General features: G+C 39.8%; 1 protein-coding gene across 1 annotated transcript in view; it reads right to left on the minus strand.

Moving 5' to 3' along the window:
• Nucleotides 1–16,021, minus strand: part of ADAM10 (ADAM metallopeptidase domain 10) — a 109,768-nt gene that overhangs the window by 12,980 nt on the left and 80,767 nt on the right. The window contains exons 9-12 of the mRNA XM_054043045.1: nucleotides 10,034–10,197; nucleotides 7,884–8,067; nucleotides 7,392–7,542; nucleotides 4,184–4,367 (exon numbers count right to left, since the gene is read on the minus strand). Coding sequence (XP_053899020.1) covers nucleotides 4,184–4,367; nucleotides 7,392–7,542; nucleotides 7,884–8,067; nucleotides 10,034–10,197 — 683 coding nt within the window. The remainder of the gene's footprint in view (nucleotides 1–4,183; nucleotides 4,368–7,391; nucleotides 7,543–7,883; nucleotides 8,068–10,033; nucleotides 10,198–16,021) is intronic.

Consider the following 16,021-nt stretch of genomic DNA (forward strand, 5'->3'; position numbering starts at 1 on the left):
AATCAGGTTCTTTGGTATGCCTTATTCCAATAAATGGGGGAGGCATGCAAAATGGGAGTTGCAACAAATACATAGCACAGCAATATGTACAAAAAAATTCTAAATCAAGACCACAGAACTGGAATAGCCATTCGTGAAAATAAAAATAGCTCAAGAGTGTGAAAGATATGGCATTTCAATGTCTTCTTTCCTTTAGGGGAAAAAATCAGTAGCAGGAAAGTCTATAATACTGTATGTAATTCAATGTTTGGATGATCACAAAATCAAATTCTGAAGCAAGCAAATGAGCAGTGATCAAATTATGGGAAAAAAGAACGGGGGGGCCGTAGTACTTTGAAGATGTTCCCTTCTTGGGCTAGATTGCTCTGCATGGTCCCCTACAGTATTAGCAGTTTTAAAGTACTCTCTGACCATCTTGGAAATAAAATGCCAAAAAATTCATTAATACACAGAGTTACGGTTGCCCATTGGTAGCTAGTGCCCTTCCAGAATGCCAAGTTCAGCAAAACAAACTTCTGAAAACCAGGAAATACAGTTACGGTAAATGCCCATGCAACCTTAACTCTGCCCTCTTTGAGCGATGCCCGACAATGCCCATAACACATTACTTGCACTCTGTCTTTTTGCTCTAATGGATAGACACTACCTGCATTTACCCTATGCCCCACCTCTGATAGAATACCACAACTGTGAAATTTAACCACTTCATACCCTCTTACAACCCCTTTGCACTTGCACATAGGATACCTCCTAAATGTATACTGGATTGCCATTTAATTGCCCAGTGTTGTTTTTTAAACAGAAAGAAATGTTTGGTGGTAGGAGTTAGTGGTCAGTTGTTCTTACCTAGGTTTGCAGTTGAAATGCTATTGTGGCTATATAATAAGCAGCAGATTGACCTAGTATTTATATAGTGCTTTTTATCAGGAAATCTCCAATAACTTTACATCATTATCCCCATGTTACAGATGGGAAACTGAGGCACAGAGAGGTGAAGTGGCTTGCCTGGCAGGATAGTGGCGGAGCCAGAAATAATTCCAGACCAATGTCTGTTCACAGTTATGGGATTCCTCAGTGCTCCTCCTGTCTCTTAGATATTTTGTTATAGCAGAATGTGGATAATGGCCATGGTTTAAAATGTATGAAATGTTTTTATGTCCCAAAACCTTGACAGTGTTGTTATAACAACAGTGTTGTTATATGGTTGTTAACAGTAACTTTAAGTGGGAAAGAAAAGACTGGTTTGTGTCTCATTTTCCACCCCCATCCCACGAAGTCACCACCCCACCAATGTCTCCAACTCCCTACCACTTCCCAGCCTATTAAGCCTTTAGTTGGCACAGTAGAAGCAATTAACATTAAAGAAGTTGCTTCTTGCTGTCTCCTGCCCTACGCTGCTGCATACATATGACAGGCAGCAGCTTACTGGAGGATTGCACGCTATCTGGGTTATGTAGCTTGAGCTGCATCATTGAGCAGGGACCTTTATTCCCAGTACCCACCTTTAGGCTTCCCAAAACCATGCTGCAGGTCCACCCAGGCCTCCCCTCCTTTAAAACTGGGCCCCAGACCCATCGACACTGGTCAGTATGCCCCCCCACCCCCACCATCACCACCAATAAAAAGGGATGATGTGTATCAAGTATTCGTTTTCTGGATTTCAGAGGTTTGAATTTATGTTCTCTTCATCTCCCCCCGAATCCCAGCTCACTGGGAGGGGCAGGGAAAAGGGCTCACACACGCGAAGAGAAGCACAATTCCCCAGATCACAGAAAACCCAGCAAACAAGGAGAAGGCTGAGGCTCACAGATTGCAGCACACAAACGAAAGGGGAGAATTCAGGGCTGACAGCCCCCCGCCCAAAACCTTCAACTTCCTCAGTTACCCTCATTTTGCAACCCCTGCTTTCTTCTCCACTGTCACTCCCCAATCCTTAACCCATCCTGTTACCCGAGCCCCCAGCCTCTCTTCCCTCCCTTACTGCCTATTTCCATTTATCCCCCTGCCCATAATATTCTCATCCCTTGCTGCATACCCAACCCCCTTCCCCAATTACCACCTACTCTTGCACCCCTAGTTACCCCCCTTCCTCCCCTCCCAGTGAGCCTTCGCATGTGTAATTTATTTACTCTCCAAAACCACTTTCAGCATCTTCTGAATTTTCTGCTCTATTCATGTTAGATTTCTTCAAAATAAATTCAGATTTCCCCCAAATATTTACAGTTCACTCTCAGATTCTCTCCCATGATGGGTTTCTAACTTCAAAGCTGCAGGCTCAGAGAGGTGTTAAGTGGCCCATTCATCTCAATGAGATGTTGTCAGCTGAAAGAATACACTGGAGAGGAATTCAGCCTGACAGAATGGCTCTGAAACCTGTGAACCTCTCTATTCATGTCAGTGGGTGTTTCTTTTCCCCTCCCCAGTGCTGCAGAGTTTCAAGCTCCTCACCCAGTCTCAGCAGTGTGTTCTTGATGTACGCGCCAAGCATGCCTGCTCTAAGCTCCCCATCCAGAAAGGAAGTGCTTCCCTGATCTTGGCTCACATGGAGGAGGCACAGAGCAGGGCTCAGACACGCATAAGAGGGAGAGACCCCACCAGATCACATGAGAAGGTATAGGAGTGGGGCTCAGACATCCCCAGAAAGGCTAGCCTCCCCAGAACCTGGCTCACATGAGAGGGAGTAGGGAAAGACCCACAGGGGACCCCTAGATCCTGGTATACATGAGGGGTAGGGAGATGGGCTCAGACCCTCCCAGAAAAGCAAGCCCCCACCCCCAAACTGGGAAGATGCCAAGAGGTCGGGGGGGTGAGACCACCACAGAGGGGCAGAGGTCCGCCAGATCCTGGCACACATGCAATGGGGCAAAGCATAGGGCTCAGTCACCCTTGAGGGGCCAGAGTCTTGCAGATCCCAGCTCACATAAGGGGGCAAGAAGACTGTCTCGACTGTCCAGATCAAGGCACACGAAATAAGGGGAGAATGTGGGGCTAAGAGGCACTCGGCCCCCGTTCTTCCTCATGTCCCTTTCCTAGTGTCCCTCCCCTGAACCCTCCAATCCTCTCCCCTGCCCTACCACTCATTCACATTTATTTCCCTCTCCTCAGTGCAGCCCCAAACCTTTCACCCCTACTCTCCTCACAGTTCTTCCCTTGCCCCAGCAAGCATTCTCCCTCTCCCTCTCCCTATATATATATATATACACATATATATATATATATATATATATATATATATATATTTTTACACAGATATTGGTTACATTCACCCAAAATAAAAACAAAACCTTTCTAGGGACAGATTTTTGCAATACACTTCCCAAATTTCTGCACAAAGTGGGACTTAAAAACGGATACTAGCTAGGTCATGCTCAAAGCAGGAGCACCAGAATGCTGGGGGCCAAGGCCCTCTCACGTTTAGGCAGAATCCATCACCCTGGCTCAAAAGGACTGTTCTGTAACCCCTCTGAGCTGCCCAGTTAGTATGAAACTTTAAAGGCCAACAGTTCTGTTAACTCTTCTGTCCTCGAATGCTCAGAGTACTCTATTAGGAGCATTTAGAAGAGGAAGCAGGTCTTAACCTAAATTTGGGGATGTTCCCTGCTGGTGCTGGGCAGTTGTGCACACACGCACATACACACACAGGGGAATTTTATGATTCTCCCTGCCTTACTAGATGTGGTGGGCACATTTCTAGGCTGGCATGAAACAGACACTCCCTATGGGCAATGGATTGTTGTGCAAACTACTAGCAGGATTCCAATATGCTAATGCTCCCCCTTGCTCTGGCTGGCTGTATACATTCCTGGCAAGTGCGCAGTCAGCAAATGCTCCTTTGCTCTGCCTGGCTTGCCATGAATACACTTTGGCCAGGCAGAGCATTTTGTAGGGAACTGTTGGGAGAAGTAAGGGGGCCAAAACACTCCACTCCCCCAGCACCATGGAATAGGCGAGAAATAGGGTAGTTCAAAGCATGAGGGGCCTGGCCTCCAGTAACTCAAGCACTGCAAAAGAGAATATTACCAAAAGCAGTGTTTAAAAGAGTAGCTGTTTCAAAATAAGGTAACTATGGGGAAGATTGGTCTTCCCACTACTTTTTCTTCTTTAAGAACACACTGGGTTTTCTGAAAAATAAGGCAATACTCTTATATACGGTTAGTACAACAGTTCTGAACATTAAGCTCACCCCTTTAATGCAAACTTGTGTGTGTCTGTTGCAATCTGTGAAGTTTGGCTTGGGATCAGATGCTGGACAGAGAGCAGTGAAACCATTACACATTCCTTCTCTTGCACAGTCAGAATCATTCCGACACTTATCAGTCTTGAGTTTGAAGCTACATTGTGGAGTACAGCAGGGGCCTTGACTGGGGCTACAAAGAAAAAAACAGAAAATATGTATTCAGAAAAATGCAGATTTTTTTCTGGTGTTTCTAATGTACCCTGAATAGCAATATTGTTCAAGTCTTCTAAATTTAAGATTTATTGATTAAAGGAGATAGAATAAAGTAGAACTTGCTAAGAAATATGCACATTTAACTGGAATACCACTTAAAACTACAACTGCATGCAAAAATATTGTCAGTTTTGTTATTTCCAATTTGTGCCAACAAAATTTAAACTGAAAAATGATTTTTTGTGGGTAACAAACATTTGGTATTCTGCATCCAGCAGTCTTCTTGGTCTCAACTTTAATGATTAAATTATGAAAATCAACACCATTTACGTTGCTTACACTAGAAAAATTACTTTTGCATGCATGTTTACATCTGAACACCTTCGTAAAAGTCAAATATCAGGGGGTAGCTATGTTAGTCTGTATCCACAAAAACAACAGAGAGTCCGGTGGCACCTTAAAGACTAACAGATTTATTTAGGCATAAGCTTTTGTGGATAAAACACCTCACTTCTTCAGATGCAACTTCATAAAAAGTTCATAAAAGTGAAATTTTAGGTTCAGATAACATTGCCCAAGTTAAACTCACTACCCCGAGGAAGTTTAAAATTAAAGATGAAGTCCTTTCACACTGAGGAGTGAACCCCAAAACAGTAAAGAATCTGACACATCATACCCTTCATCACTAACAGTAATTTACCAATGTTACAGAACATTACTGAAACAATGAATTTATATAATTTCAGATTACTTTTACCATTTTCCCTCATTTTTGAGGATTAATCCAAGCTAGGCAATTTCATTTTTTGGTTCTCTCTCGAGGGACACATTCACATCCTCCAAGTAAAATATTCTTTGAGATTTTAAATGGGTAAAAGTTGCACATAGCTTAGGAGATTATATAAAGGCCTAAGCTACTAAAGCAAAGTTTATATATTTACTGGAAGTATCTATATTTTTGGTCAGTTTCATATCATGCCATATGTGTTGCATTGCCTAGAAACAAGGTAACACAGATGAAGTTTGATATGTAAAACCCAAGTGCCAGAAAAACCTATTTGATACCAAATTGTATCCTTGAGTCACCTTCCTTCTAGGAAATGTATTGCATATGGCACACTATGAAAATGACCAAATTCTGAATAAATGTGGTAGATATTTAGTCAATACCAGCCTCTACCTGAAAGTTCTCTCATAAATACAGACTTTTCAATATATCTTGCCATTTGTAATTACTTGCAGCAAGTGGTCCAAGGAAGTCTACTGCTGTAAACAGGGTTTGTTTGGGCTCATTACCGTCACATTGCTATCTTATGCATGCAAGTTGTATTGATGAACACGATACTATAGCCATTTTTGATATCATGTAGGCTTCACGAGTTGAATTGTCTTCTAGTGCCAGTTCTTGATTTTTTGATCAATGCCACTTCAACAGAAGTTCAACACTGGTGTCTGGCAAGCCATTAAAGTTTAATGTATTCATAGACACTCTGGCAGCAGTGAGGATGAAAAAAATATATCACATGCAATGGGGTTAGAGAACAAAGCAGCCTTATATAGCTATGAGCCAAGAAAAGCTCATGCTGCTCTTAAATTAGGTCTTGTCTACAGGAACATTTATTGCATTGCAAACAGGGGTATAAATCTACCCTGCAGTAAGTGTCTGTGTGGACCCTGCTCCCTCATGCTAAAAATTCTGAAACGCACTTCAATCTACCCTGTTTTGAAACTGGGAAGATAAAAGTGTCCGGCAGCAGAGTCCACAGAGTTAGTGCGCAGCAGGCTAGTGTAGGATAGATTTACACCCCAGCTTGCCAGACACAAGCCCGTAGATAGCCTTCTAGATTTGTCAATGTTCTGATCTGTTTGCATTCTTTATTCTCTCCCCAACAGCAACAGTCAGAAAGAGAAAAAAGGGTAGGGATCCAATTGATTCTCCCGCCCTCCCCCTTGCAAATCTCTGATATTACTTAACATTAAGAATAACAGACCAAGGGAATGACAAGGGATTTATTACAGTTTCCACAGCCTTTCTTAGCTCAAGACCACCAGAGAATTTTTACCAGGGTACATATACGTACTGAAATCAGCCAATGACAATACAGTCACCTAAAGTATGGCCTCAGTCCAGGTACTAGCGGGCAGATGTTCATAGTATAAAATTCTGAACATTTGACAAAAACTAAACATTCCATGGCAGTTTTAGTAAAGGAGTCAATGACTGAATTAACAGTAAGACTAAATTTATCAGCAGAATTTGTCCTAACCATACCTGGTTTAATCCACGGTAACAAAGCTGCATGGAACAGTATGTCCTGACACTGCACATTTGCACCTTCCTCTAGCTAGAGAGAGACCTTCAGTCTTAAGAGCTGTCAACCTGACCCTTTTCAGAAGCACAAGATATACTGAGTGTCCCTGCTCAATTTTTCTGCAAAACATCCAAGATAGATCAGATAAGCAAGTAAAGGGACTAATAAATTTGGATTTCTTTTAAGACCATGTCTACAAATGAATGTATTACCTTGCAGGATATAACTAATGTGATAAATATGATTTTGCCCTGAGTAGGGACAAGGACAGTAATGTTTAAGTGTGTTAGCTGGTTGAATTTAGCTCAAGGGATAACTACAACCAACCAACATTTTTAAACACAACTTGTTCCTATCTATCCTGGACCCTAAGATGTACTTAATGTAGTTAATTAGAAAGTTTTAAATGATGCATTTTTCCAAAAAACTAAGAATAAGGTAGTCTCATAGTTGCTGACTAAGTAAAAGTTAAAATTAGTGCTGAGTTAAAAAAATAACATAATATAGTTAGTGAAATTCCCATTAATTAATTGTTACTAGTAAAATTAGGGACATTCTAATATAAGTGAGATTAGACTTCAAGTGTCAAACAGTATACCTCATAGAAGATATTTCTAAAATAAAGCTTGCTAGCCTATCCATAAGTCTGAACAATTCAATAAGCATAATATAACTGAAATATACAATACCTGCAAAGTTTGTCTGGTTTTAGCTTGCATTTCTTATCTTCTGGTTGATTTGCATCATAACAGCATTCATCTTTACACTGGTCACTGTATCCACAATCACACTGCTCTCCCTCTTCTACCATTCCATTACCACAGATGGGCTGGCCAGACTCTGAAAAATGTCAGTATATTTTTGTAACACTACAGAATATCAAAGACATGCATGGTAACTTGTAGTTAAATTATCATATGACATAGTTAAGCATGATTGCATCTTGAGTAGACATTGCCAATTAGTACTGGAAGTGTAGGTGTGTTGCAGATTAGGATTTTATAGGGAAACTTGAACAATACTCTTCAGCATCCAGTTTGTTGATTTCTACTACATATTTTGTTCTCATTTTGTATTCAGAACTTCCACTAATAACAATGGGAACTTCTTGTGCAAAAGAAAAGTTAGATCAGAGCTCAGTTAACTCTTTAGCATTTTATAATGATGACAAAAATACATACCAACAAAACAATTATTTCTTTTTTTCTCAAGAACTTGGCTGATATTTCGAACGCTACAGAGGGAGAATTTATTGTTGTTAAGTTTGTCCCCAGATGTAGCTCTTGCATACATGATATAATTGCCATTTTCTTTCTGCCCCAAGTTTTTGGACTCTCCTGGAGTGCATTCCGTTCCAGAATCATGCTGCAAAACAGAACATTGTAAACTATTTCAAGCAGATCAGTTTCTATCGGTTAATTTGCTATCTTTCTACCTATGTGTATAACAGACCTGTGTGGGGTAATAGGGTGAGAAACAAAAGCTCGTACAAAATTGTTGCCTTTTTAAAAAGTGTACCCCACTTGCCTATTTCAAAAAGGTGAAGAATATCAGAAGCAAAGGATGAAATGGAAAGTCCACATCTCCATCTTAAATGTTAATGGTGGCTTATCAACCTGTGTGTGTGCTGGTTACAGCAACACAACACACACGCTCCTTTCTTTTACTGCTTTTAGGTTATATCCCAAAAGTTTTGGAGCACTGACAAAGTTAACTTCTGTGAGAGCAACCATATCATGTTTACACTAGAGAACTTGACTGTTCACTTGAAATGGTTAAATAAAACTGGCTTAAGCACAAATGGTTTGATGTGTCCATGCTTAGCCACATTGACTAGTATAAAGAATCACAGCAGTTTTACACACTAGCACTGTTTTAGACTATTTCAGTTACAGTGCCCTCTGAGTACCTGTCCACAGTTCCTGGTATCTCCCAAAAGCAGAGGATTCTGAGATTTCTGAATACTACCAAGTGTTCTGTAGGACACTAATGGGAGGACTAGTGGAAACATTTCAGATAGTTCACATTCACACTGTAGGGAAAATGTGGACTTAAATACGATATGATTTGTGGGGGAAGTCCATTTCTATCCACACTATGGAGAACTGATAATTTATAACACCACCTGGTAACATACATGGAATACTTTACAATATAGACGTTTCAAAGATTATGATAAATGGCAAAAGGTTTTAAAAAATATTTGACAAGAGTAAGAAACCGTTTAATACCAATACTGTACTACCACTTTTGACAATTGATTTTCTCAGAATATGACCCATCCCTTCCAACATAAGTATATAAATGTGCACTTTTAAAATGGTATTACTACAAAAAGTAGCAAATTTTCTGACAAGTATATCCACTGACTATCCAAGATCAAACATGAGTTTCATAGGCAAGTTCAAAAATGATGTTTCAATTGGTCCAAAGAGATTTTCACTCTGACAGATTTCCTACTTCTTCAAATCAATGCATACTGTTAACATTCTGGATTCTTGTTCCTGCCAATATGGTAGAAGTTAGCTTAGTGGTTCATTTTCTAGTTTTCTAAAATGTAAAACTTTAAAAGTGACATGTAAAAGAGGAAATATTCTCCACTTTTCACAACCACTCACCCACAAATAAAAGACAAAAATAAAATCTCAAATTTTTCAGCCTGTCACAGACAAAAGCCTTGAACATAGCACGTGAAGACAACTGCTTCAAAATCCTATTACAAGTGTAACTCAGACAGTTGCTTCTCAAAATAAATTAAAAATCTTTAAAGGTATAAAAAATGCAAAGGGTACAAAGGAAAGCCAGTTTTATCCCCATTGTTGAGTGAGAGGACATAACCAAAGTTTTGCCTCATGAGCTGGGACCCTTGCCCTCACTCTGCATAAAATAAGAACTAATATTTACTTCTCACCAAAACACAGATGCACACGTACACACTTTTGAAGAGAGATGAGTAAGCTTTGTCCTTCAAAGGAAGTGGGAAGACTTTAGGAGAGAATAACCCACACTTTTTACAGAAGAGTAGTCATGAATAAGTGCAGTATAAGATAGGCTAAGCCAGCAGTTGCTGTAAGCAGCTAAATGAGAAATTAAGAATATTCACAAAAGTCCTGTTGCACCAAGTTCTTCCTTTTGTAGAACATTCATAAAGATCTTAACACATATTGCTTATCTGCAAAGTCCTTGCTTTTCTTTTGCATGCATACCTAGATGAATTGTTTTTATTAGCATACACATAATAGTAAAAGGTTTAAGTTACAAAATGTTTTCATCATTAACAAGTTATGCCTCCCAAAACAAAATGTGTAATGGAGCAACACTTAATACTTACAGGAGAACCAAAGTTATGTCCAACCTCATGAGCAAAAGTGATGTGAGAAACCTTAGGAGGGACGTGAGAGCCATAGTTCTGAACAGTGATGATTCCAGTATTTAAGGACTTCTTTTTACCATCAGAATAGAGTTTGCTCTTTTCACATATTCCACCAGAGCTCCCTGCATTTAGAACAAGAGTTAAATAGCTCAAAATTAAAACATTTTGAAAGAAGAGAGGTGAGTTGTATTTTTTGTTCTGTATCTTAGCTGAAAACTTACTCTAACAATATTACAATACTGAAAGTGTGTAGAGTGCCACATCAGTTTTTTTTAATCTAAATTCCATTTGGTTCTCCTTTTCAAGTAAAGAATATACTATTTCTGAATACAAAAAAAATTCTTTCCAGTATCAAGGAAAAAGGCTAACATTCACAGTGTTCAGTTGCGTATACTTCAAACCTGCTTTTAAATAGTATCTTCCATTTTTTCCCAAAAGTACTTGTAAAAGGCCTAAGATTAGCCACATATCCTAGTGAGAAGGAGTGACTCATTTCTTCGCAGTACAATTTAAAACTGAAATGTGGTTTTGATAGTGGTTAATCATATGTGTTTAAAGGTCAACAATCAAGGAAGTTACACCCAGTGTTTGAAAACGCAGTCCTGAGACTGTTATTTTGCTGTAAAAACATTTTCAGAATCTAGAACATATGCTTTCTAAACAAGTTTTGTCTTGCTTAAGTCAAGTTGCAGTTCAGCAAAATAAGTCATATGAGAATAAGTACTTCCAGGAATAGTCTCACAGGGGAAGGGTGATAAAGATTCATACTTCAGCACCTATAAGTCAGTGAGTAAAAAGTCCAAAGTGGAGCCTTACTATATACTCTATATTCACCCATACATTTCAATGCAGCAAGTCTTAAAGGACAACTCATCTTCCTTTCATACTACAAAATATAATCAGATTCCTAAAATCCTCCTTAAACAGACTAACAAAACATTCTTAGCTGTACATCCAACACCTGTTAGTCATCCAGACTCTATGTAATACACCCCTTGATTAAGAAATCCTGTACAGATGTGAGATAAAACGTGAATGCTAACTATCTAATAGATGCACATGCATTAAGGGCGAAATTCACCAACTAAGTATGTTTTATGCAGGTAAAGTTCTTGTGAGTGGTGCTTGCAAAATCTACATTCTATCAGCCCTACCCCACTATGTCGCCATGCTTTCCCAGCCAATGGACCAAAACAGACTCTCTGTGCCACATACATGGAGCATTAGGGCATGTATTGAATTTCCTGTGACTCTTCCTCAGGACAATCACCAACACTGGTCTGACTGATTGATGGATTGGCAATCCCTCGATTCGAGGATGATCTCTACCATGGATTTACATATGGGTCCTGAGATGACTCTGGAGTCTGATCCTGGAACCGCAAATCTGTCCTGAGTAGGTACATACATTTTGTGACAAGACGATGGCATGCTGGGAGAAAGTTATTTTTTTCCTTCCTCCTCTCTCTTTTCAGCTTTGAGGACAAGGTGCTTCTCCTCAAAACATGCCACTGCCTGATGGAGGATATGGCACCATTGGGGTCGGTTGCTGGCTTGCTCTTCCCAGCTTCTGATGTCCACACCAGTTTTCTTAAAATACGCTTTCGGTGTATCTTTGATCTCAGACCATGGGTGAGAGAGAGTTAAGGACTTGTTTTGGGAGGTGAGAGTTTGGCATCTACACACAATGTCCAGCCCAGCTAAGTTGGTGCATGAAAATCATTGCTTCAATGATGGTGACAAGGATGCTGGCATTAATGTGGCGATATTGCCATTTGATGTGAAGGATCTTCTGGAGGCATCGATGGTGATACCTCTCCAAACTCTGGAGGTGCTGCTGATAGGTCACCCAGGTTTCGCATCCAGGGAGGAGTGTTGGAACAACAATTGTCTTATAGACCTGGATCTTGGTGTCCTGCCATAGGTCATGTGCTCTGAAAACGCATTGGAGCAATGGAAGCACTTGCGCACTGGATTCTGTGCTGGATCTCACTGTCGATTTTTGCATTTTGAGAAAGTTGGCTACTGAGGTAGCAAAAGTGCTCAACTGTCTCCAGAGTGACACTCAATGGTGATTTGTTCTGGGTCATGTTTAAGGCCTGAAGCAGGTTGATAGAGCGTTTTCGTCTTCTCAATATTGAGAGAGAGTCCTAGGCTTCGGTAAGCTTGTGCAAGAAAATCCAGTATAGACTGAAGGTCATTCTCAGTGTGTGCGAGGATGATACAATCATCAGCATACTGACGATCAGTAATAGACACCCTGAAGACATTAGACTTTGAGCAGAGATGAAGATTAAAGAGCTGCCCATCCAGTCAATTCCATTGGGGGAGATGATCTTGATTGGGCAGAGATCAGCATTGGTCTATACAGAAGTGATATACAGATTCCTCTGTGTTTCAGGGGGGCTCTCTGCACCCTCGTAAAAGGCCAATTCACCTGCATAACCTAGTCAGAAAATCTAAGTGGTAGAGACGACAGACATGAATTGCCATACCAATCAGACCAGAGATCCATCTAGTCCAATATCCTGTTTCTGTCAGTGGTTCTTACAAGATGCTTCAGAGGAAGGCGCAAGAACCCCCACTATAAGGGCTAGTGTGTCCCCCACATTATATCTCATCCTAATCTAATAGCTAGATTTTTCTGAAGGCCTGAAGCATGAGAGGGTTTAATATCCCTTCCAAAATGTGTAAGCTTTGATTATAATACTGGACATTCTTGTTATCCACATAAATGTCCAACCTTTTTTTTAAATCTTGGTGAACAGTTCTTTGCCTCAATGACTTCCTGCAGCAATGAGATCTACAGTCTAATTACTCATTATGTGAAAAAGTATTTCCTTCCTAATTTATCAGTTTTTAATTCACTGAATGTTCGTTCCTTGTTCTTGTGTTATGACACACAAAGAGCAGAAGCTCCCGATCTACCTTCTCTGTGACATTTGTTTTTTTATGGACTTCTATCCCTGCCTAGGTGTCTCCATGACATTACTGAAAATGACTGCACAGCAGGACGGGACACAATAGTGAAAACAGAAAAGTCATTTGGCTGGGGGAAAATGTGTCCAATACTTAAGACACAAGTAGGATTGATAGTATTACCTAGGTATTGGATAGCCTTAAATGAATTTACTTCAATTTGATCACAACCCTAAACATTTGTATTAGTTTTCAGCTGGTGAGTGGCGATTTTATTGTTTACAAAACTCAAGGGTGTAGTCTGATAGTCGTTTTTATAAATATGTAGACTATAAAATAATTTACACTAGATTTATTTTCAGACAAAAATACCATTGAAACTTGTGGTGAGAAACTGGGCTGAAATAGGTCAGGAAATTTTTGAATGATCAAAAATAGTAGCTTGCAATTAAAAAAAAAAAAGTCATTTCTTTTGTTATCACTAGGCGCAGAGAAAGTCTGATGGAATAGAGTAGAACTTTCTGTTTCAAGTCCTGTCCCATATGGACTTTGGCCCCCAGTTCCTTAAATGAATAACTGCTCTTGACATCAGCCCAAAAGCAGCTGTGTGAATTGATGGAGTTAACTCCTTTACTTGAATTACCCAGAGAGTAGACAGGGATGTCTAATGTCTCTTCTACTTTCTGGACTGGCCACAGAGCTTTTTGCTCAAAGGACAATGAATCCATCACAGGAATGAAACTTGCAGGACCACATCAGAAAATAAAAATGTTACATCTATATATGCCATCTAAATCAAATTTTCTCTAAAACTATTCGCTAAAACAATCCAGGATTTTGGGAAAGTCTGGATTTAAAATAAAATTATGCCAAATCTGAAATACTAGCTATAAATTTGCCAGACCCTGAAAAGTCACTCCTCCAGAAAATGTTTGGGTACAAATGGGCAACAAATTCTATAAGATACATGGGAATTCAAATCTCAAAACAACCTAGAAGAGCTTCTATCATTTAAATGTTAACCCCCTACTTCAGCAAATGAAAAAAGATTTGGAGTGCTGGGGGGACGTAAGCAATTTCTTGATTGGGAAGAACAGCCACCATCAAAATAAACACTCTGCTAAGGATATCTTTCTTGTTTCAAAATTTTTCTATGATTATCCCAGATACAAACCTAGCAGGAATACAGAGGGTGCTATTACAATTTACATGGAATAAGAAAAGGCCAAGAGTGAGTGCAGATACTTTGTACAGATCCATTAAACAGGGTAGACTAGCTGTTCCAAATAATCTATGGCGGCGTTTCTCAAAAAAGGGTCTGCAGGCCCTGCTGATCAACTCTCCTATCCCTCCCTCCCAGCGCCTCCTGCATGCTGGGGAACAGATGCTCCCGCTGGGAGGGAGGGAGAGGAAGGGGGACAGGGGTGCTTGGGGGAGGCAGCAGCAAGAGGCAGGGAAGAGGAAAGGCGGGGTGGAGCCTTGGAGGAAGGGGTGGTGTGGGGCAGGGCCTGGGGCTGAGCGGGCGGCTTGGGGGTCCACAGCAAATTTTAAAATCAAAACTGGGGTCCTCAGGTTACTAAAGTTTGAGAATCGCCAATCTATGGTATTATCAAGCCAGCCAGCTCAAAGCAGGAGTGGAGTGGGAGGTGCCCAGACAAACATTGGGTCTTTATTGAACAGAAAAATTGTGAAAGTGTAAATCTCTAGGCTACTCCAGAAGTTTACACACATCCTTTAGTAAAGGCTACTCTATGGGTTTGGGATAGAATTAGAGAAATTCTTTCCCCTTGCCAATCACACCCATTGCAAATACTCTAGATCTTAACCCAAATTGCAAACCAAAGAGCTTCAAAGATTGGGAGAGCCATGGAATACACTTGGTTGGCCAGCTATTCAGTAAAGAAACTTTCCTAACTTATTTAGAGATCACAACTAATTTTAACTGGCACTAGTACTTTCAAGTAAGGCATTATGTTTTTCAACGTTCTAGAAAACCTGTTTTATACAAAAAGCTAACAAATAGAAGCGCTGGCATCTGGTCAATGAGGAAACAAAAAAATAGCTAATTTGTATTAATCTTTGCAGACAGCTTTCCTAACCAAAAAAAAATTCATATATGACTCACTGTGGAAAGGATGTGGATAGACAAATTACCGCAGAGAAAGGGGGCTTAGTCCGGGGGGGGGGGGGGGGGGGAGAAGAGGACCAGTAACCTCAGTCTGACGCACAATAAAAAATTCTTGAAGATACTGTTTCAATGGCCCTTCAAACCAACCAGGCTAAAAGATATGTTCTGTTCAGTCCTTAGAGAGTAATTGGATGCAATCCACAACCAAATATCACAAATCGTTGAGTATTTATTACCAAAACGATCTCTCTGTAATCTTTCTAGTGGAAATGGTCACACAAGAGGAAATGAAGAATTAATCTCTCATCTGGTAGTAACTGCTTGGCTATTGGTAGCCTCTCACTGGAAAAAGAAACAGTCTAACCATAGAGGAATGGTTTAAAAAAAAAAAAAAAAAAAAAAAAAAAAGGAGGTTGTAGTTATGGAAAAATTAACATATATCTATGTATCCAGTAAGAGACAGAAGACCGATAGATACATAGATATAGGGTTACTTTTTATTCAATATTCAAAGTACATCCCCCTGCAAAAAACCCAGCACACCTATCCAGTTTTTTTAACATTTGATAGACACGCCTGACCTGTTAAACATGTATATTGAGATTTCACTCAACTTAATAAAAATCAGTAGAAATGGCATATTACAGGTGTTTTAATGATGCTCACTCTGTAATACAACACCCTATTAAACAGAAATATCTGATTACTATACTCCTGTATGTCTTATTAAACAAAAATTAACTGTTTTAATAATTGTTTTGTTTCTGATATTTACATGGCCAGGACTTGTCAACTTGTTAAAATTTCCTAAATAGTTAAAAATAGTAGCTTGGTCAGATGCTTGTGAATATTGAAAGAAAACAAACAACAAAAAAACACAATAAGAACATTTTATAGTT

This window comes from Malaclemys terrapin, chromosome 10 (genome assembly GCF_027887155.1).
Source record: "Malaclemys terrapin pileata isolate rMalTer1 chromosome 10, rMalTer1.hap1, whole genome shotgun sequence".
Lineage (NCBI taxonomy): Eukaryota > Metazoa > Chordata > Testudines > Emydidae > Malaclemys > Malaclemys terrapin.